General features: G+C 35.7%; 1 protein-coding gene across 5 annotated transcripts in view; it reads left to right on the top strand.

The window, feature by feature from the left end:
* The window catches only part of LOC138185893 (pikachurin), a 288,876-nt gene that overhangs the window by 222,415 nt on the left and 44,029 nt on the right, over positions 1-22,432 (top strand). For all 5 annotated transcript variants that reach the window (XM_069125218.1, XM_069125222.1, XM_069125221.1 and 2 more), the window contains exon 8: positions 14,073-14,259. In XM_069125218.1, coding sequence (XP_068981319.1) covers positions 14,073-14,259 — 187 coding nt within the window. The remainder of the gene's footprint in view (positions 1-14,072; positions 14,260-22,432) is intronic.

Below are 22,432 nucleotides of genomic sequence, written 5' to 3'. Positions count from 1 at the left end.
GACGACGTGGAACGAAAGGAAGCAAAACGGGACAAGCTTGTAAAAGAGTCCGTTAGATGAGTGGTTTCCACGTGATCGCGATTAAATATTTGATATCACAACAGTAATTTAATATTTCATTTGTCACGTGTCGGAAAAATATATTTCCTTTCGTTTAATTGTGACGTTGATCTTTGTTATTTTTTTATCAATTCATAAACGTTTATTCGATTGCTACCTCTTTCGTTGGTCTCGTTCGTTGCGCTGTGTCTATTTTATCCATTTCGATTTATTCGGTGATAAATCCGTATTATACCTGAAACATATAGCAACGAATAAAAGTAGCACAGTTGAAATTCAATGAAGTGCACTTTATTTTCATGTTTCACGTTATTCGTTCTCGTAATTTGACATTTCTCGAAAATATTTCAAAGGTCACTAAATCAACTACGATTCACATGATTTTTGAAACAGCCAAATACACATTGTCGGCACTATCTAATTTTCAGAGATCGATATCTAATCTCAAAAAAAGATATCGTCCTCAAACAGTATCAAAGAGAATTCCCTCAAAATGTAGACATCAAATTAAAGATACCAAAAACATTTTCTACAAAACGAATTCGCAAACGCAACGCTATTTCACCGTTACGTTCCACGCTGTTCGACTATGCTCGTGTCACGTAAAATAACAAAAAAAAAATAAAAAAAGAAATTTGAGGTGAAAAGTAAAAAAAGAAACTTTATTTTTCTAACAACAATCCACTTTACAATCCACTTCCGAACTCTAGGCGGGACTTTCCAAGACTGAAGCTCTTACAATTTGACTTTCGATCGGATCCGATTACTTTCTTTTGTCATCCCTCAACATCCCCACCGTCCATGCATTTGCTAGGCGTTCGCGACCGTTGGCCACGTGCTCTTTCTTCTAGAACCTTCGGTGGAAGGACCGTTGGGATGTTGATAGCTCATTAGGCACTTCAGCGATATACATTGTCGCTGAGTACCGCCACATCTTATCTCCATCGTCAGTCCATCGGATTTGAAGTATGCCGGTCGTGACATACCCCCCTGGTTAGATTGATCTTGGTCCTCTAAGATCGTAGTAGAATGGAATTATTTAAATGTAGATCGAAGGATATGTTTACACCCTTTTTTTGCTCAGGGATCGCTATGAATTGATTTTCTGCATGTAATGGTACAAAAGTTATTTCGTTAATCTTAAATATAGCAATTTTACAATATTTGATAGTGTTTGAGAAGCTAATAATTTTGATATAGCTAATAATAATGATTAAGGGTATTATTACTAGTGCTAGGGTCAGCATTATCCTGAAAAAAGTACGCTTTCAATCGGTTACCATGTATCTTTTTCTTAGCATTGTCGATAGAAATAATGTAATAAGGAGTTTTCACATCGTTAATCCTGTAGGGTCCTAACCATTCAATGTCCAACTTATCTCTTTTATGGTCGTTGTGAATTAAAACAAAATCTCCTTTCCTAAACACGGTCTGAGTTTTAACAATCTTTCTTTCTTGGTCTCGCTTGTACCGTTGCTTATTCTGAATAAGTGTTTTGTGAGCTGTTTCCCAATATTTATTCAACTGTTTTTGCCAAAGTGAGTACATATCATCATAGGTAAGTGTGGGGAATTTGGATATTGCGGAAGGTAAGTTAGCTTTTCGTCCAAAGGTCAATTCAAAGGGAGAGAATCCTGTTCCTTCATGTGTTGTACCCTAAACAAATGAAATTAAGTACTTCGTCCCATTCTTTGTCATTGTCGTGTAATGCAGTACGAATTAAATCTTTAACTGAGGCATGTGTTCTTTCGAGGGATCCGTTACTCTGTGGGTGAAATGAAGTTGTCTTGACGTGTTTGATTTTAAAACCTTCAAATTTCGTCATTAAATCGCTAACAAAATTTTGTCCCTGGTCTGTTAGGATCGTTTTTGGTGCCGAAAATATGTAAATATAGTGTTTAATGAGCGCGTTAATTATGGATTCAGTTCGTTGCGTTTTAAGGGGAACTAGTATCAGATATTTCGTAAGTTCATCGTGAATTGAAAGTATGTATTGGTTTCCGCGTTTGGTTTTTGTCATCGGTCCTATGATGTCCATAGCGATTTTGTCGTTAGGGTTGAGTGGCGTGTCCGAGATTTGTGGGGATTCTTTGGGTCTGATACGCGTTAGTTTCTCCTTTTGACATGTGTCGCATGTTTTCACGAAGTTCTCTACTCTTTCTAAAAGTCCGGAAATTTTGAATTTATCCTTGATCCGTTGATACGTTTTCTGTATCCCTAAATGTCCTACGGTGTCGTTATGGTTTTCCTTTATTGCTTGTAGTATTTCGTTTCCGTCTAGTTTTAAGATGGGATTAGGTGCATAAGTAATTTTCTTGTACGTGTCGTTAAAATATATTAGCATGAGTTTAATCTGCGTTTTCTCTAATTCAGTGAAATCGTTATTTCCTATGCCGATTTTTGTCGTATCTTTAAAAATTTTGTAAAGTCTTCTGATCCAAAGTGTCTCGTCGTATTCTCCTAAGTCGTTTCGAGTTAATTGGTAAAATGTTTGGTCATTCGGTTTAATTTCTAAGAGTTTCGGATTCTCGTTGTTGTCTTTCCATGCGTTGAATGAATTAGTGTGATCAATTACTAGGTCGAGGTTAACTACTTCGTCGCGAGTTAACGCGTGAACTCTAGATAAAGCGTCTGCAGCTGTGTTATCTTTACCCTTTGTATATTCGATTTCATAGTCATATTCTTCGAGTTTAAGTCTCCAACGAATCAGTCTGCTAGAAGGGTCTTTGCAATTGTGTAGCCACTTAAGAGCTTGGTGGTCGGTTCGAATAATGAAGCGTCGTCCTAACAAGTATTGTCTTAATCTTTTCACGGCCCATACGATGGCTAAAAGTTCTTTTTCCGTCGTGGTATAGTTTCGTTCGGGTGGATTCAGTGTTCTTGAAATGTAACAACAAGGATGACCGTCCTGTGACAGTATTGCTCCTAGTCCTTCGTTACTTGCGTCGGTAGTTAAGGTAAAGGTTTTGTTAAAGTCTGGATAAGCTAATATTGGGAAATTACAGAGTTTGTCCTTTAAAGTATCAAAGCTAGTCTGGTGTTTGTCAGTCCAATGGAATGGTGTGTCCTTTTTTGTTAAGTCTGTAAGGCTTTTCGCGATTTTGGAAAAGTTTCGAATGAATTTGCGGTAATAACCTGCTAAACCTAAGAATGATTTCACGTCCGTGGCATTGCGGGGTAATCGAAAGTTTTTTACAGCGTCTAATTTCTTGGGGTTTGGTTTAACTCCTTTGGATGAAACTACATGGCCTAAGTATTCTAGTTCCGGTTTTACGAATTCACATTTGTCCGGTTGCAATTTAAGTCCTAATTCTCTGAGTCTCTGAAATACTATCGCGAGGTTTTCGTTATGTTCTTGAATCGTTTTTCCGAATATCACTATGTCGTCCAAATAAACAAAGCAGTGTTTTCCTACAAGTCCAGTTAAGGCTCTGTCCATTAATCTTTGAAAGGTAGCGGGTGCGTTTTTAAGTGCCGAAAAGAATTTTGCGTTTCCTAGTTGTGTTAATATGTCGTCTATATCAGGTAAAGGGTAAGCATCTTGTTCTGTGAGTTCATTTAGTTTCCTGAAATCGATAACTATCCTCCATTTCTGTTTTCCTGAGGCATCTAATTTTTTCGGAACTACCCATACCGGAGAGTTATAAGGGGATTCGGATTCTTCTATAATATTTTTCTTCAACATGTCTCCTATTTGTCGTGAAATCTCGTCACGGTGACATTCCGGTGGTCTATACGATCGTGTGTTAATAATTTTGTCTTTGGTTAACGAAATTGTGTGCTGAGTTAAATTAGTACAGGGCAAAAGATCGGTTTCTAAATTAAAGATGTCAATATAATGGAGAATAATCTTTTCGATAGATTCACGGATTGGTTTTTCAATGTGATCTGTTCTCACTAGGCTTTTTAGTTTTGATATGTTAGAAAAGTCATGAGAATTTTGAATATTGCTAGAAATTTCAATGTTTTGCTCACCAGTGTTGATAAAACATACTTTAGTTGGTTTGCCTTCCAAATAGATTGTTTGAACTCTGTTTTCTCCAGGAGTCAAATGTATTGGTTTCTGAAATAAAATGGTTTTGTCGTTTAATCGGATTTTGTCGTTGGATATTGAATAATTATACTTCTCTAAACATGGTAGCCCAATGATTCCGTCTTCGATAATAGGGAAATTGTTCGGTACTATGTGAAAAATTTGATTTTGTCCAAAAATTCGTTTCGATACGTATTCGTTAGTTTCGTATTTGTCTCGTCCCATAGAAAATTTTTGTTTAGGCCCTATTTGTATCACGTTGACAGTTTTGTTACGTTTCACCAGGTTTATCCCTGCTCCTGTGTCGACCAGAAATACTCGCTCTTCGGTTCGGGTTGACAAAGGTATTGCGAGTAGTCTTCCTGTGGCGATGTTGACTTGTATGTCTCGTACGGTTCGTCCATCTCCTGGTTCGATGTTGTTTCTTGTATTTCGTCCCTTTTCTGGACTGCTTGAATCCTTGCGGGTGGTCGATCGCGCTGGCTCGGTGGTAGAAAATTTTGACACTTGTTGGCAATATGTCCCAGCTTTCCGCACTTGAAGCACTTCATCTGCGCGCGTTCAGCAGGTGGTCTATTTTCTATTTGGTTAAATGTAGCAGGTTTCTGAGCTACTGGCGTGTTAGGCGATCTTGATGGTACATTAGATCGTCTTACCTGCATTGGCTGGTTGTTGGGGCGATTACTAGCGGAAGGTAAGCGATTACATGACCAACTAGGTTGTCGTTCTTCTCGCAAGTAGCGTTCTACATCGGCTGCTTTTTTTTCAGCTTCCGGAAGATTCAAGGGTTCACTGCTTAATAGTATTCGCCCTATGTCGCGTCTGAGTCCCTTTAGGTACACACGAACAGTCTTCTTCGTGATTTTTTACGTGTCAGTGGTTGTGGGTACTCATTGGCTACTGCGTACAGCAAACGGTTGAGTATTCTTCTAAACCAAATATTAAAACTTTGCACTGATTCCTCGCGCTCCTGTCTCAACTCTCGTAATTGTTCTTGGTACTCATCCGAAGTCACTTGTGCTGCTAAATTATTTCTCAATGCGTCGTACAGATCACTGTAACACTCAATAGGAATGTTGCGAATACTTTGGGCTGCTTTCCCCACGATCTTTTCCACTTTTATTGCTTTTAGCAATAGATCTTGCTCCATACAGCGATCCTTCATATTTCTCACTTCTTTGACGAAGTCTTCAACTCCTACATCATCATCTCCGTTGAGCGTTGGGATGTAGCATATTGCATCCTTAGCTCGTAGAGTGGGAGGAGCGGGCGGAAAATAGCCTCTTTCTTCCACCTCGGGTTGTTCGATGTCGAGGTGGACAGGTGGGATGTCTGGAGCTGCTAACCCTGACAGTTTGCGTGCTTTTGCCATATTCCCGGAGCGATTGATTGCTGTCGATGCACTTTCATTGTCTTCGGTGATAATGGAAGCAAAGTCATCGGTCGTAGGGGATCCGAACCCAGTCCGTAGCGCTGCGACGGTTTTCCCGAGATTCTCGATTTCTGCTGTCCTGTGTCTATTCTCTTCGTCATTTTGCATAGACAAACGTAACATTTCCTCTCGTAAAAGGGCAATGTTCTCGTTCTGTTTTTGAATACTGTCCCATATTGCTCGCAACATTGGGTCAGTTGAGGTTGAAGTTTGAGATTCGTTTGCCTTAGACATTATTGCGCTGATTTTACTATTTTCAGACGAAGACGAGTCTTGGCTACTGAAGCTAAATTTTCTTTCACGGTAACGTACAAAGGAATCCAGTTTACCTTTTATTGTCACTTCACTTGGTTCGTGATATTTACTTTGTTGTTGCGGATGACCGTAGTCCCAAATAATTCTATCTTCCGTAGATGATGAATGTCTTTTGGTTTCCGAACAAACACTTTTCACTATCCTGGCAGGATCGCCAAAATGTCACGTAAAATAACAAAAAAGAATAAAAAAGAAATTTGAGGCGAAAAATAAAAAAAGAAACTTTATTTTTCTAACAACAATCCACTTTACAATCCACTTCCGAACTCTAGGCGTGACTTTCCAAGACTGAAGCTCTTACAATTTGACTTTCGATCGGATCCGATTACTTTCTTTTGTCATCCCTCAACATCCCCACCGTCCATGCATTTGCTACGCGTTCGCGACCGTTGCCACGTGCTCTTTCTTCTAGAACCTTTGGTGGAAGGACCGTTGGGATGTTGATGGTTCATTAGGCACTTCAGCGATATACATTGTCGCTGAGTGCCGCCACATCTTTATCTCCATCGTCAGTCCATCGGATTTGAAGTATGCCGGTCGTGACACTCGCGGGGAGACGCGTCTGCGATGTGACTCGTCAACAGTCATAAATTCTCGTCTCGATTAGTAGATACCACGAATCAGCCAATTCCCTATCTCGATTACGATGATAGAGATATTTAGACAGAATCTGACACAGGGTTTTAAAGTTTAAATATAACTGTATATTTCACAAAGAACACCTTCAAAGACTGAATGTGCGGATGAACGTTAAGTGTACGCGGAATAGTGTGGTTTTACTGCGTGTCTTGTGCGGAAAGTTGAGTGCAAGTGAAATAGTATCGGTGATACATGTGGAAAAGATGAAAACTTGAGATGGACGTACTTAGAACATGGAACAAGCTGATTCGCCAATTACAATTTTCGGTGAGGAAGTAAGGGCAACGGTCATTGCTGCTAATTGGTTGGAAAAATGAGAACTGATCACCCTCAAACTGAAATCTCGCGTGTCTCAAAGTTTAATCGTTGTCATTAATAAAATTAAGGAGAACCTCGACTTAAACAATGCATCTTAAAAACAAAGAACTCGACGGCAAACATTAAATCTTATGGATATCAGTGGAATCAGTGATAATAAAAATTAATTTTCGACGCGGCAGTAACGGCTACTTGGGGATTATTACTGGATCGGAGAATATGTTAAGAAAAGTGTAGGCAGAGAAAAAAACTAGGAGAAGGTATATGGCATCTTTAAAAACGACTATTCTCGAAAGGTTGTTGTGGATTAAGAAATGGACGAGTGTGTAACGACTGAGTCGCGGTACGGAACACACGTCATTCCTTCGCTTCATTCCAACTAGAAGAGACGTCTTTAATCCTTAATGACGAGGAAAGCAACCCTAAGGAAAGAAAGCATGAAAAAACAAGGAAAATGCACAGAGCTTGGTATATCTGGTATTCCACCGTGGAATTAATGGGATTAGTTAAAAAGTATGTTTCTTGTCCCCATCTTTCATATCCCTTCAATAAGATCTTCTGAGTCGTAGAAAATGAGTCTTTCGTTGGGAAGTAACGTCAGATTAAACACATCTGACGACTCATCGTAACTATAGCCGACTGTTCCCTGTCGGTTTTGCCAGAAAGAAACTGAAACGAACGACGAGAAACCGGATTGTATCACGTCGTCTCGCGAATTCGCTTGAAAACGACGGATTATCCACATTCTCCGTCTTCAAACGACCCCGTGACTGTCCCCCGCGAGGTTCCAACTCACGAACACACTCAGTTTTCGCGTGAAAAATGGGTCGAGCGACAGGGATCGAGCAAAGAGAAATAAATTGTACGCTGTCCCTCGTGGGAAACCTTGCTTGAAATCTTGAATGAAAGAATTCCGCGCGATGAGGATGAGAAGGAGATCGGTCTAAGATGATGATTCGCCGGTAGACAAGATGAAAAGGATTTTGTACGGCACGTGATAAAAATAGAAATCAAAGGTAGTCAGGGAGTTGAGAGTAAACGAAATTACACGTTGGTTATAATTACAGTATGCAAAATAATTTAAATAACAAAACCTAGACAGAAATTTGTTTTACGTACTGAATATCATAACAAGTACTATGCTTTGAATGTTTCCAAAATATCAGATTATTACGCTGGACAAATACTAGGTTATTTCTAATATTATCTAATTAAAACTAGCATCGAGGACACTGTATAGACTGTATATAACTGTACTATGGATCTATATTTGGCTAGATAAATCGCTTATTGAAAAATTTCAAATTTCAAATACTTCATATCGTATAAAAGAGAAAAGAACGTACAGAATATTCGTCGGATTTCAAAAACGAAATCCTTGGTCCGACAATGAACAGTCAGAGTTAATAAAAGCGACGAGGGAAGCGTATTTCGGATTTACCGCATGGTGCGCCTTTTTTAACAGGCCACCGCTGCGCAAAGAGGAATCACGCGTTTCGAAAATGAATCTTGCCGCGCGCGACTGACCGGACTTTCGGTGAGACAACATCAAAGGGAAATTGGGCTAACCTGCATTTCTAAAAGAGCGTATCCTTTCATCTTTGCCGTAAAATCACATTTAGGCTGATACATATATCATTTCTCATGACTCGATGTTAATCGTGGCCCGCTTCACTTTCGTTGCACGTCAATACGCGACCTAGTATTTTCATAGTGGCGGAGTGCAACCTCCGCGAGCAATCGAAAAATATATCATAAATATACCATGTCAAAAGATTCGTTTCTCTTTCTTCGCGAGTACCTAAATACCCCAGGAAAAATTTATTTCCTTTTTGGGCATTTATCGACAATTAAAATTCGATGTGATTAAATAGCTTTCTGAAAAAAAGGTCTCTACGTTTAGAGTAAATATATTACATATATATATGTGCAAGCGTATATTTTTCAGTGAAATAGTTGGATTATTTTACGAAATTTTTGTTCATTTTACAAACATGAAACGAATGAAGTCATTTAAGAGTCATTGTAGATTCTAATGCAAGTGTAGGTAATAGTTAAACAAAAATTAGGACTAAAACTTCTGATACGATTTACACTTTAGTTTTACAAGAACATGTGAGAGAAACTGTGCGGATGCTAGAATATGTTATATAGAAAATGCGTTCGAATGGAAATTGTTAAAAAATAGAAACTGTTTCATAAATTCTGCCCTTTCATCTTTTTACGGGAAATTTGAAAATACAGAAAATTCGAAAGTCACGATCTTAGTTTACGTTTTGACGCGTTTAATGGAAAAAGCTTGTTATAGAAATTGGAGTAAAGGATTGATCCAACCTGGAGGGCAAACTGGAAGAAATTTTGACTTTGGTCTTTGGGTTTTTATATTTTACTTCCTACGTAAATTTCATGTACTTTATATCCTTTTTGTATTATTTAACGCTTTCATTAGATCCTTTTACCATACTTTGACATTTTTAAAAGTATCTGTGTCTTTTATGTTGTAATTAATCTTGTATATTTAATTTAATTCAACGAATAACGAGCTTCGTGAATCATTTTATATTTTCCGCGGAAGAGTCTTTCTCTTCATTCTCATCTCGCATCATCACGCATCTCGCAATTTATTCGATCCACTTTTCCTAAGTCGAAATACAAGATTGCAGTTAATTAAGAGGCGAACGTACTAATTTTCAAGATATCTAAATAAATATAATTCAGTCGTGGAAGGTTTTTTCCTTTTAACGACGATAGTCCTGGTTTTCGATGGGGAAAAAACGATCCGTTGCGTTCAGTTCCGGAATTGATTAACAAAAAGTTTTCATGGTAGAACAGGAATTGGATGAAATTAAAACTCGAAAGTCAATTACAAGTTATCATTGCACGGCGAGCAATCTCCAAGAAAAGTCCAAGGATTCGTTTAGTTTGACGTCGATACAATCCCACCACTCGTCGAGCACAATCTGCGCGCGTATTTTAATTGGAAACAGAATTATTTACGAAACGATTCTCTTTTTCCTTCTCATCTACACGAAATATTCCTCGCGTAACGTTGAATGCGATCTGTCTCTTTTGTTTAACGAGAAGCTAACAGAACACGATACAAAATCCGAGTAGAAAGAGGGATTAACCTAAACGATACCCTTTACAGCGAGATATGGCACTATAATCAGCGCAGATTTAACACGCTAAGAAATTTATCCCTGCTTGTTTTATAATTTGATAATTAATTGAATTCGAATTTAGGCCACGTGAATTTTAGCAAATTACGGAGATGGATTAATTAGATAAAAGTTTTTAATTAATCGTTTGATCCTTATTGATTTTGCATTAACGAGCTTTTTAAGCTCACAAGTAAAATAGTTTGGCCTGTGAATTAATTGCAATAACTAACGGAAACTTGTTTAAAACAGAAGTTTGGTCAATTCATTGTTGGTATCGTTTTAATACATAAGCGGTGAGTTTCTAGTAAAATCTGTATACACGTTGGTAATTTCTAATTTACGAATTAATAATAGGACAGTTAATAGTTTTCCTGCAAGTCCTGCAACGCAGCCAAATATAGGGATGAAGAAATATTAAGAAAACAAAATAAAGAAAAAAAAACACTAAAACACTTTAAATTAATTCAACATTATATCTAAATGAGAATGCATTTAGACTAATTCCTCTAGCATAATTAAGCAAAAATCCAAGCGCCCTAATTTGTAGATTTCTTCAGGATAACTAGAAAACTTTCCTCATCCGAAAAGAAATCCGATCAAAATTATTTTTCGTTCCAATCGACGCAGGTCGATAGTTTCTTCGTCGCGAGTTTCAAACTAACAGAGAAACCTTTTAGACGAAGCTGGAACTAGATGATTCCCGGGCAAACTGGTCCGTACAACTCACGCTGAAACTTTCGAGACTTTTGTAAGTGCATTAACTCGAAGGCTGCGAGCCAGGATTCACGTGTACGTGTACAAGTCAACCCTCAGCCCTTTTCATACACCGTGTTTGATACGTATGTACAGTACACTGTCGCTCATATATATGTGGACATTTTGGTCGATTTTTATTAACAGCGTCTACTGGTTACTAAGAATATATAAATAAACGGCAGACTAATGATTTAAAAGCAATATTTAATGTCTTCTTGTGCTATCAATCGTATATTAAAATTAAATACATTATCTACCAACGTACGAAACAGTTTTAAATATTGTCGTCAAGATTAATCATGATAGTCTGAATCAACTTGAGAGAACCATTTTCTGTCTTATTTATAGCTTGACAAACAGATGAACTGAATGTAACAAACTCTATAAATCTAAATTTTAAAAAACCGCTCCACAATACTTGACACTTATAGATGCCAATCTTTTCATTGCATATTAACTTCCAATTAAAATCAAATTTTACCGCATCCTGATATTCTATTAGATCGTCTGAAAAGTTTCTTTCGTTTTATAAGGAAATAATGGATCCACATTTTTCGTTTTATATTATTTTATCGAATTACGTATGATCCATTTTGTTCTATCAAAATAAAGGTCACAACATTCCACAGATTAGGTTTCATATTTGTGCAAAGATGCATCGTTGTAAAAGACGGATCTATAAAAGAAAGACACTTTTCGGACAACTTAATATGATAATTTTGATAATGGATAAAATTCTAGAATTTTAAATTTTTGCATTGTAAAGTAACAACTAATTCTACGATATTAAGTTCTTCTATTTGTAATTTTTGTAATTAATTTATATCCTGTTAAAAATAAGTATATATAGTATAAATGAGTATAAATATAAACATATGTGCCTATATATTTTTGAGTATTAATGCACAGAACACCAGTATACAATATAAGGATGCACAAAGAGGTTCTAGGCGAACTAGGAATACAATAAATTCCCAGCAGCTATACTCAGGCACCGAGTAGGCAAATATGGGCCACCTTGGATGTACAATCCCACGTAAATTGCTACCTAGCACCTCACGTCGCGTTTTACCGTCGTGCCGAAGCTTTTCGTCATTTCCGACGGCTACGTTACAACCACGTGCTTATTTCTACGACACCGTGATAGTGTGTCATTTTGAATGAATATCGAGCTCGCAATGTGGAAATTTGTGAATACGAATTGGTCGATTGTGTGACTTTCAAGTGCCAAGGGTAAGTTAAGACGCCCGAATAAGGGGAGTTTGTGTATTCAGGTTTTGAGGTTTGAAGACGTTGAGGAGATGTTAAAGCTGGAAAATTCCAGGAGTTTGAAAAAAAGATATTCTCTATTTGGAGAAAATATTTTCAGAAATTAGTGTTTTTTTATGCAGAATGTTTTAAGAGACTTGTTCGTCCAGTCCGTATACTTTGTCAAATCTTTTATACTATTTTTATGATATCTTTAATCTTTTATGATATTTTCAGATCTGTTTATTAGAGGGAGCAAGATTTTTAATAAAAGAAACGAAAGAGTGAATGTTTTATGGAAAAGAAATTATTTTTCAAAAAATAGCGCTGATAGTTCTAGGTAAATTTTTTTGAAAAATTTCGATTGTTTTTTAAATTAAAATCGATTCTAATTTTTTTATATTCACGAACTGAGTGAATTTTATATACTATATCAAATGTCTTAGTTTTAATAAAACTGTATCTTTTAAAAGGCGAAAATATAAATCTTATATTCCATACATAATTTCTTAATCTTCGTGAAACTATATTTCATTTAGAAAAATGCAGAAGGTTTTAAAGAATCGAGTATGAGGAGCAATAGTTTCATACACTGGGGTGAGCAAGAAGCAAAATCAATTTCGTTCACCACATCAGACACGCTCGATTTACCAGAAATATGTAGTCTGCACCGAAGATGAATTTAATCGTGTGAAGTGTAACTGCGAAACTCGCCGAATTATCACAAAGTCGAATGCTTCTCCCCATCGATATTAACACGTGTCTCACGGAGCACGAACCAAATTCCTTCGTAATTACATGTCCTGGAAATAATTTCCTTGCCACAGAACAAGTATACGATCCCTAGAAACTGAAACCTCTGGGAATGTAATATACATTTTCGTTGACAAAATCGTCAAATATATGTACGAAAAATTAAACAAAATTCTGTTGATACCAAATGTTAAATAACATTGTTATTTCTTGGTAATATTAAATCCGGTCGTATTTATTTTACACAATACACAAAAGATAATAGAATTATATTAAATACTAAAACCAAATATTTAGAAACAACCTATGTTTTAATAATATGTATTGGAACGTAACATCTACTTCGGATCATGTAAACCCAAAAAGAACAATAGAGCGGGAAAACTAAAAAAAAAAAGAAAAGAAAAAGCTAGATGTACGTTGCTGAAGAATGTGAGGTACACATTTAAATATTTTTAAATAACCGGTGTAATTACCGAATTTGCAGATAAGTGACGTTTAAAAAAGTCGGGAGCCACAATATTTACGGAGTTTAATCGTCATTGTAACCATATACAATTTACAATAGGTGTTTCGTACATTTTGGCGATGCTTTAAAGTATACCAATTAATATTATGTCGAGTGCAACAATATCGAAACTTCAAGCAGGAGTGTTAGTTATTACCAACATTTAATCAGTGCGGTTGTCCGATTATGATATTTTTAAACCTATTTATCTCTAAATTCGGCAACTATTACTTAAAAATATCTGTACGTGCATCTCATATTTTTTAGTGAAACACATACATCCTGCTTTTCTATTTTTTCAGTTTTACGTAATGGGGTAACATTTCTAAAATATTTATTCAATCCTTTTCGACCCTATAATAAAAAAATTGGGCACATCCCCTTCTTGAATTTAGCGATCTAGATACATGAACTTTTTTTACAGTTTGTATCTGCCGCCATTTCGCTTTTTTTCAGTATTCTACATAGCGTACAACACTACTGTGACGGACGCGAATCGATTGAGAGCTATTAAGTCAAAATCGGTTAAGTTAGGGGCACAAACAAACTAACATACATACATACGTACATTAAGGCCAAACACGATACCTTTCTCCCAGCGTAGTCTGACAAAAATATCTGCATTCCCCCATTTACAACTCCTCGAACCATTAAACCAGAATCCTTTTCAATAAATAAGATTTCCGATAAAATAGTCTTCGTCAATCTTTAGTCTTTCGCCTAATCAATCTCAAACAGGAAAAAAAGTTTCGTTGGCGAAAATCGGCCAAAAGCGACAGTAGAATTGCACGAATTATACAACGGCTTCCTAAAGCTGCGTGAACCAGGCTGTTCTGTATTTGATTGCAGGGCTTGTTTGCGAGGATTACGTTCCGCGAGCCGTTGTTCGTCGGCGGCCCCGGAAACACAACCGGCCTCGAGCGACTTCCGGTGAGGACCGGATTTAAGGGTTGCGTCCGGCATCTGGAAGCCAATGAACACCGCTATCGTTTCCCCCTCGCGCCGCAGGGAGACGCGGCGAATGGTTTCGACGTTGGTGAGTACAACTTACTAATTAAATGGACCTTCTACTTTCTCCGAGTAACAACCTGTTCTTTCATACGCACCTGCTCTTCGAATCTGCAAATATTCGTGTCCGAGATTAGCTTCGCAGCGAATATTTTTCGGATGTTCTCGAGCAGGCAGCTAGAAATGTTTCGCACTCGATTTTAAGAAGAGAAACAAAATTTATTTTATTATGTCGCTATCGTATAATATGTTTGATATTGTAGTAAGTTTGAATTTTCAAATTGAATATCGCTCGATGCCTGTAGTAATTGAATGTGAAAGACAAATTTTAAAATCAAGGTTTTCGTTGAAGCGAATATTGTTTTTTAACTGGAACCTACTATCGATCATCTATTTATTTAACGTAACTCTTTGACTGCAAAAGTTTCAATTGTTTTAGCTAATGAACGATTGTATAATATAGCAAAGATGCTCTGGAATTTTTTCAGGGTTTTCAAAAAGCTGAAACGATTAAAAAATATGGATTTAAACTAAATTTGTCTACAGCAGATTTACAATTTAATCTAATTTATTCCATTCACTGTACAAGTTACCAATATTTAACTTGATATTAACTAATATTAGTTAGTTAACTTTAATTTTGATGATTTTATTTAAATATTATTAATATGATACAATAGAAACATCTATGAGTATCCCAGAATTTCTTCAACTTTTTGAAAGTACAAGAAAATTAACAAATTAGCTTTGGACCAAATTTGTGTAGTATCGTGGATGAAAGGTCTAAGAGATATCGGGCAAACTACAAACAATATCGCGAGAAAACCTAAGTGCCGACAGGCCCATCGTCGGTGTATCGTCGGCCTTTCAATCGAATAGTTACGCGGGCTAAGAGAAAAGACAAAGGGATTCTAAGGGAGAAAGACGAATTAACAGTCAGTGTGAATCGAGAAGTCAGAGAGTGGGAATTGCGTTGTCGAGAGAGTGTGATCCGCGTGAGAGAGAGCGTTGGAACCGTGGTGACGAGAGTTGCAAATTAACTATTTAGTTGTCTTAATTATAGTGCATTATTGTATTTAGTTCGCGTTAAACAACCATCGTTTCCTGTTTAACCAACACCTGTTTAATCCATTTTAAATAAACTAATTGTAGTAAGTTCCTACATTTGTTTAAAGTCTGTTTATCTCTAAAGTCTCTTTCACTGTAAAAAAGAACATAAAATCGTCACTAAAACGTAATACTAAACTTCTCCGAGTATCTGCTCTCTGAAGGATCAATTTTTCACAGTCCAATCCTTCCACACGCGCTTATACGACTTCTAACACGCAAAGCAGTCGATCAGAACGAAGTGTCGATTAAAGTTGCTGCGTTTTCTTATCTGAAACCACGGAGGTCGAGACCATTCTATCGACTGTCAAATCTCCATTGAACCTGTCCGAACGAAATACGTGTAATCTCTTGAAGCGTATCTCTCGAAAGATAGCTTTTAAGAGCGATTCTGGATTTCTGTACGAACGATATACGTACTACCGCTTCGTCGTGCACGTCTCTATTCTCGGACAGAATACAGAAAGCATCAAAGGATCAAATTCCCTGAGAATCGGTACATTTTTTGGTGCTCGACTGTCCACTAGTTGAGGTCCTTCGTGAATTCTAAAACATGCAGCTTCACCGGAAAACTGATCAAAGAGAGGTTTCCTTGGATGATATCAAAGCAAATCGTTCGGACGTCTCCATTCGTTTCGCGAGTACTTGCTGGTAAAATATTTCCTTGTACCTCCGAGAAAGGGAGCTATTTTGACCTTTTGTTTTCGTACATTTTTGCTGCCTCGTAGGTTGTTTTATACTGGAAATTTCTATTATAACGACCTTTCTCCTTGCTTTCCTTTTGGAAGAATTTACGTTTTGGTTGGTACATATGAAATGTAGCTTTTTTTAAAAGTAAAACTTGAAATTAAATTTTGTGAAATTTGTATCAGCTAAAGGAAGAATTACCGAAATCGTTAAAGAATTGTTATGATTTCTTTTAGATTAATTTATACTTTAAAAAATCGAAGGATAACTAGTTTAATTGAAACGATTCATCAAAATGCTCAACATAAAGTTTAGGATCAATTCTGTTGATATAAAAGAACAAAAATTTCTTTTTACATTTCCAAACAATATTCCATATATGTTTTCCGTTTTCAGAAGAAAATTCATATCTATAGATCGATGTTTTTTTTATAAAATCTTACATGGTTAATATTATTTATTGATTGCTTTCTTTTTGAGAAATAGACCAGCAAAATTGTTCGATTAATTTAATACATAGAATAAAATATACGATCTGGTATCGATAAATCCAAGCGAAATAACGATATAAATGCCACAATGTGAAACTACTTTAACGGATTAACTTGTGGTGATTCGTAATTCCAAGCGAGCAATAATCGCGACGATAAAACAATGCGGCCCATAATTAGGCGTACTGAAACTACATTTTGTTTGGCTGTAGGAAGCCGCACGATATCGGCTGCTCGAATTAGCTCCTATGTCGGCGAACATACAACAGGTGTCACATGAATTTAGTTAGAAAATCCTCCAACGTTCGCTGTATACGATCTCCCGATTTGCCAGAAAATATCTTCTTCCCGTTGTTCCAGTTTTTCCTCTGTACTTAATGAAATATCGGTACTAATTGAATTTCAAAAACTACGAAATATATTTTGATAAATCATAATTTATTCTCGAAAAGGAAATATGACGATATTCGAGTTCCAGCAATCCGATATGAGTAATCTGGAATAGCGAAACTCAGTGTAATTTCGAGCCTAACTGACTTAACATTAACGGATGAATGTGACAAATGACGAATTCTGAAGCAATCAAATTTCACAGTCTCGAAATTAACTAAATCCCCTAAGATATTGAATTATAGTATTGAATTCTATATTGAATTGTATATTGAATTTGTAGATAAAAATCCAATACTTGGTATCGAGTTCTTCCATTCTGGAATTAACTGTATCAATATTCGATATCTGTAATCCTATATACATATATTGTACATAACTATACGTTGCCGAAATGATTTTGTTATTTTCCATGCGAATATCCAAAATCACTATAATCCTCCATTATCGTACTTTAAACATTTTTCTCTTCTCACAGATTATAGATTAACGTAAAACGAACATCGTACTTTCGATTTCGGGGAGGCTAAAAAATACAAGGTTGCCCGGAAACGCGAGAATCACCGAACGTACGAACGACCAAATTCTTTCGTCCTTTTATAGCCATTAGATAATGCAACATCAGCGACCGTTACGTCGGCTGAGAATTCGTTAAACGAAATTCTGAACGGTATCTCCCGTGTACATTTACGGTGTCGGCTAATTAGTTAATGATCAAAGCCAAGACAAGAGAGCGTACGATGACGTCATGTTGTGAATCGAGGGCTAGCGTTAATTATCAAGTGTTGATCAATTATCCCTGTGATCGTTTCGCGTGGTATCGAGATTTCTTCGACAACGAATGGCTTGTCATCACGCCACCGTTTTTATTACATGTGAAATTAACCTACGCTATGAGGGTCCATCATCGCGGGAGAATAATTAGGTGATAATTATCGTACGCTCGTCAGAGATAGCGACTCCTTGCTTAATTTGATTTTCATTACATAGTAAAATTTGTTTATTTCACTTTGTACGTAGTTGATATAATTTAGTTAGAATATTTAGTATATCCAGTAAACAAATTTTGCAGCAAAAGTAATTTTCTAGCGAATTAGTAAATAAATAAATTTGGTATAATATCTATCGATGTGGTATATAATATATTTTGTAGAATTTAATTATAACGTTACTGATAAATGAGTCATTTCAAACGATTTTGTCCTTTATTATCATCATCGCTAAGTTACAGATAGTTACAGATAGACAAAATATATATACGCTTATAACATTTAGGGAATGTATATTTTAAAATGAATCAAATTGGATAATGGAAGAAGATTAATCAAGACAGGAGTTTCTTCTTTTAGCTGTTAACTTTATTTCGACTCTTTCTAGAGAAACGGGGTTCCTTAATCTTTCAACAGTTCAATACGATTATAGATAGTTGGGCTATATCCTATTGAGTATGTCTTAAAATATACTGTATGAAAAGACAATTTGAATCGTAATCAATTTTTCATAGCGTTTATCGTTGCTTCTAATTCGGACAGAGATTCAAAATCTCTTGCATCGTGCTACGCTTTCTCACTCTCAATACAACATTAAACCTAGAATAAGAATTACAACGTAGTATTAATAAAATCATTATAACGTAATAAAACTATTACATATCAAAATTCAGATAGGAATTTAAAAATATTCATTGTTTTCTATGCAAATTTAAATCCAAGATCATAGTATAAATACGATACAGAATTCCTCAAACAAGAAATTTCACAAAAACGAAGGTAAAACGGTCTTCACAAACGACATTTCAATTAAACTAGAAAAATCGAGTTCTCGAAGGGAAGTTTATAAAAATTTCAAAGAGACTCGTCGCCAAAGGAATGATAAAATTGTAAAATACAAGAAGCGTAATACAGACTCGTGAAAGGGGCGTCCGATAAAGCAAAAGTTTTCGTGGAATAAACTCGTTTCGAGAGCAGTTAGTCGAATTACCCTTTTCGTCCGATATATGTATGAGCGATATATAATTCGAACAGAGAAATGGCAGTAGTAAAAGGAAAGCAGAGGAAACGTGACTGGTGCGAATTATGCTATAATGGATGAGTTAGACGATTTTTAGCAGGAACCTGTTCGAAGGCGAAGAATCGTGATTGTTCGAACCAGAGCAATAGAAATCGCGCAAATCGAAGTTTCTCAATTTACCAGACGCTATTCGCCATACTATTTTTTTCTTTTCTTTCTCGACGTGTTCTTTTTCTCGCGTTTATCCTCGAGGAAACGAAATTTCCTTTGCATTAGTAAGTATAGACGAATGAAGTAGACTTGAGGAGTTCGGAGCGTAGACGCGATACGTTATCGATGGGAGTGGCTGAAACACGCGTGAAATTTTAAACAGATGGAAGCGGCAGAAGTTTTGCTCCCCTGGTCAGCAACCGGCTTCGATTTATTCGCTCGAATAAAACACTTGAAAAACGGATCAGCGCGAGAAAACACGCTTTGTCTGTTGTGTACACTATGTTGTTTTGCTTCGTTTGTAATTCGAGAAGTGGTAATTGGTCGTAATTTGGAAAAAATTAAGTCGACGTAGTATGTTGATGTGGAGTGCGTGCGAAAATAAAAATTACAATTAAGAAAATAAAAATTAGTGAAACGTACTAGACAAAATTTATCTTTTAAAGAAACTTATATTTTTAGTAACAAAAATCTAGGAATTTACAATTAGTAAACTGGGTAAATGTATAACAATTCTAATTTTTATAGATACTGGTAAAAAAGTGAAATTTGAATAAAAGTATGTTTTATTTCTTAGATACTGTGACGTGTATTTTATCTTTTATATTTGATACATTTTTGTGTTTATACTCATTCATATCTAATCTTACGTATATTTAAATTTAGTATAAACGTATAAATCCTTAATTTAATAAATATTCATTAATTTATAATTAGATTAACGAAAATCTAATCGTCTTTGAAGATCGCAATTCGTTGTAATTTTTTTCGATTTTAATACAGAAAGAATTTTCTGCATCTAATAAGTATAAATGAGAAAATAAAATTCAAAGAAGGTGATTCTTTAACAAAAGATTTTTCATCGTTGATACTTTGATAAAATGGAATCTGAAAAATTTGTGCAAAAGATGAATTAATATAGGCGAGATACTTATTCGGAGAATTTCACCCGAAACGTCGTACCGTTGGATATTCATCTAGCAACTCGGCTCCGTTCCCTCGACAAAGGAACTTTCCCTCCACCTACAATTTTTCGAATGTATACCTTTTATTATTTCCATCCATATCGCGTCATTGATCTCGAAACACCAAGTTTGAGAAGATTCTCCGAACAATTTCTCTTTCCCCTTTTTCTTCTGGCATGCTTCGGGAAATTCCATGACTGTGAAAGTTCCGAGACGTTATTAAGTAAAGTTATACCAGAAAGATAAAAGATTCGCCGGGGAAAGAAGAATAACTCAAATCTTCCTAGATATCTGATTAGATGACTGAATGGGAAGAACTGCCGTGTCTATATGGTATCTACTTTGCATGAGAGATAATAAGAAAAGGGATAAATGACTAGAATGTAGGAAGAAAATAGGTATTTCATAATAAAACTCAGAAACTTTCTTGCAACCTGTCTCGATCCCGTGTTTTCCTAGATATGAATCTTTACTCTTTTCGTGTCGCTATTTATATACTGAGAATACATTTACAATTTAAATGCTTCTAAGTCAGTTTATTCGTTAATAAAATACAATAAAATGAAGTAAATAATTTAAAACAACAAAATTTTATCTGCAATCAATTATTTAATATATTTAAACTGTAAGTATACAATAAGAAATTTTTATAACAAAAATGATAAAAATAAATTGCATAATAATGTACTCATACACACAGTTGCGATATAGTCATATACATGATACATGGAGCTTATGTACCTTATCAAAGAGTAGTGAATTGACTTGAGTGTGAGGATACCACAGAGTACTTGAGGATAACCGGGCGTTATTCCATGTTAAAAATCACTTGCCAGAGCTTCATGGAAGCAGTGAGTAGTCACACTGGCACTTTTCACGAAGGTTCGAATCCATTTCTACGTCTTCGATTTTTACCGAGCATCAAAGAATCGAAGATGGTTCAACAACTTCAAAGTAACGTCATCAACTGCCTCTCAACATAGTGTCTGCCGTGGATGACGTCCTTCACCCTACGTTACCCAAAATGATCTGTCGAAAGTGGTTACTTTTCCCAAAATTGATTCTGACGACTATTACTTGACTACTGTGAGCTTTTTTTCTGGAAACGTATTCATTCCAGCTATTCCTGTGGACGATAATATCCTTTACAGAAAACAATGATAGGAAATGTACTGTTAATTGTACGAATCTCCGAAACATTTCTAAGGAAGAAAAATGCTTAAAGGAATAAAGATTACAACAATAAAAGAGTATACATGGAAGAAGGAAAAATTGCGATACTAAAAAAAAGCAGTTATAAGAGTTTGATACAACAACATAGATATTCGAAAAGAGACTGCGAGAAACAAACAGAAAACACAGTATGAAGATTCGAAAAAATAGAATCATAGGAAGGAACAAAAGAGGTACACTAATGAAGTAAATAAAGATCACCAAAAACAGAAGATTACCAAAACAAGGAAAGAATTCTCTACAAAAAACGTGAGAATGGTTTCAGGTACAGAGATATCGGAAACGATGTACAACATATAAGACCACGAAAAAGGAAGTGTGTCTGAAAATACAATACAGAATTTACAGTACTCTAAAAGATATTACAATAAACAAAGAAAGACCTTTAAATCCTAGAATATTCTACCCTTTTAAAAAAACTCAAAAGTACTAGAAGTCTAGTTATGTTATATCTAACATTAATTTGATACAAAATTATACGCGAACTCTCCAAACATCAATACCATAGATTATAACATACCTACATACATATATACTAACTGACAGAAGTTAAGAGACATTACGATCGCTTGGAAATTACTATATACAGGGTGGTTTGTAACTGGTGGTACAAGCGGAAAGGGGCTGATTCTACACGAAAAAAGAAGTCGAAAATATAGAATAAAATTTTTTTTTATTTTTTTTTTTTTAATTTTTCCATCGAGACGATCTACAGTGAGATCTGTTATAACGAGATGTGATAAAGTGTACGCGTACCGAGCGAAAATTCAAAGTCGATTTTCTCGAAAACAAAGCTTCAAAAGAAAAATTTCTATTCTATATTTTCGACTTCTTTTTTCGCGTAGAATCACCACCTTTCCGCTTGTACCGCCAGTTACCAACCACCCTGTATATTTTATTTTCTGAGATACATTGAATAAAATTAAAAATAGTATAAAGAAATAGCAGTCTATACATGAGATGACAATATGTTTTCTTTCGACTATACTCGTGTAAAATCTACAATTAATATAAAGTTAAGAAAAGCTAAATAAAAGATAACCTAATAAGATGTTGAATAACAACAAGACGTTAAATAACCTTACAATCCTTAAATTCGATGACTATA

Source organism: Bombus flavifrons, chromosome 13 (assembly GCF_040668555.2).
Source record: "Bombus flavifrons isolate JBK064 chromosome 13, iyBomFlav1_principal, whole genome shotgun sequence".
NCBI lineage: Eukaryota > Metazoa > Arthropoda > Insecta > Hymenoptera > Apidae > Bombus > Bombus flavifrons.
The sequence above is the reverse complement of the archived record's forward strand: the minus strand, read 5'-3'. Positions and strand labels throughout refer to the sequence as shown.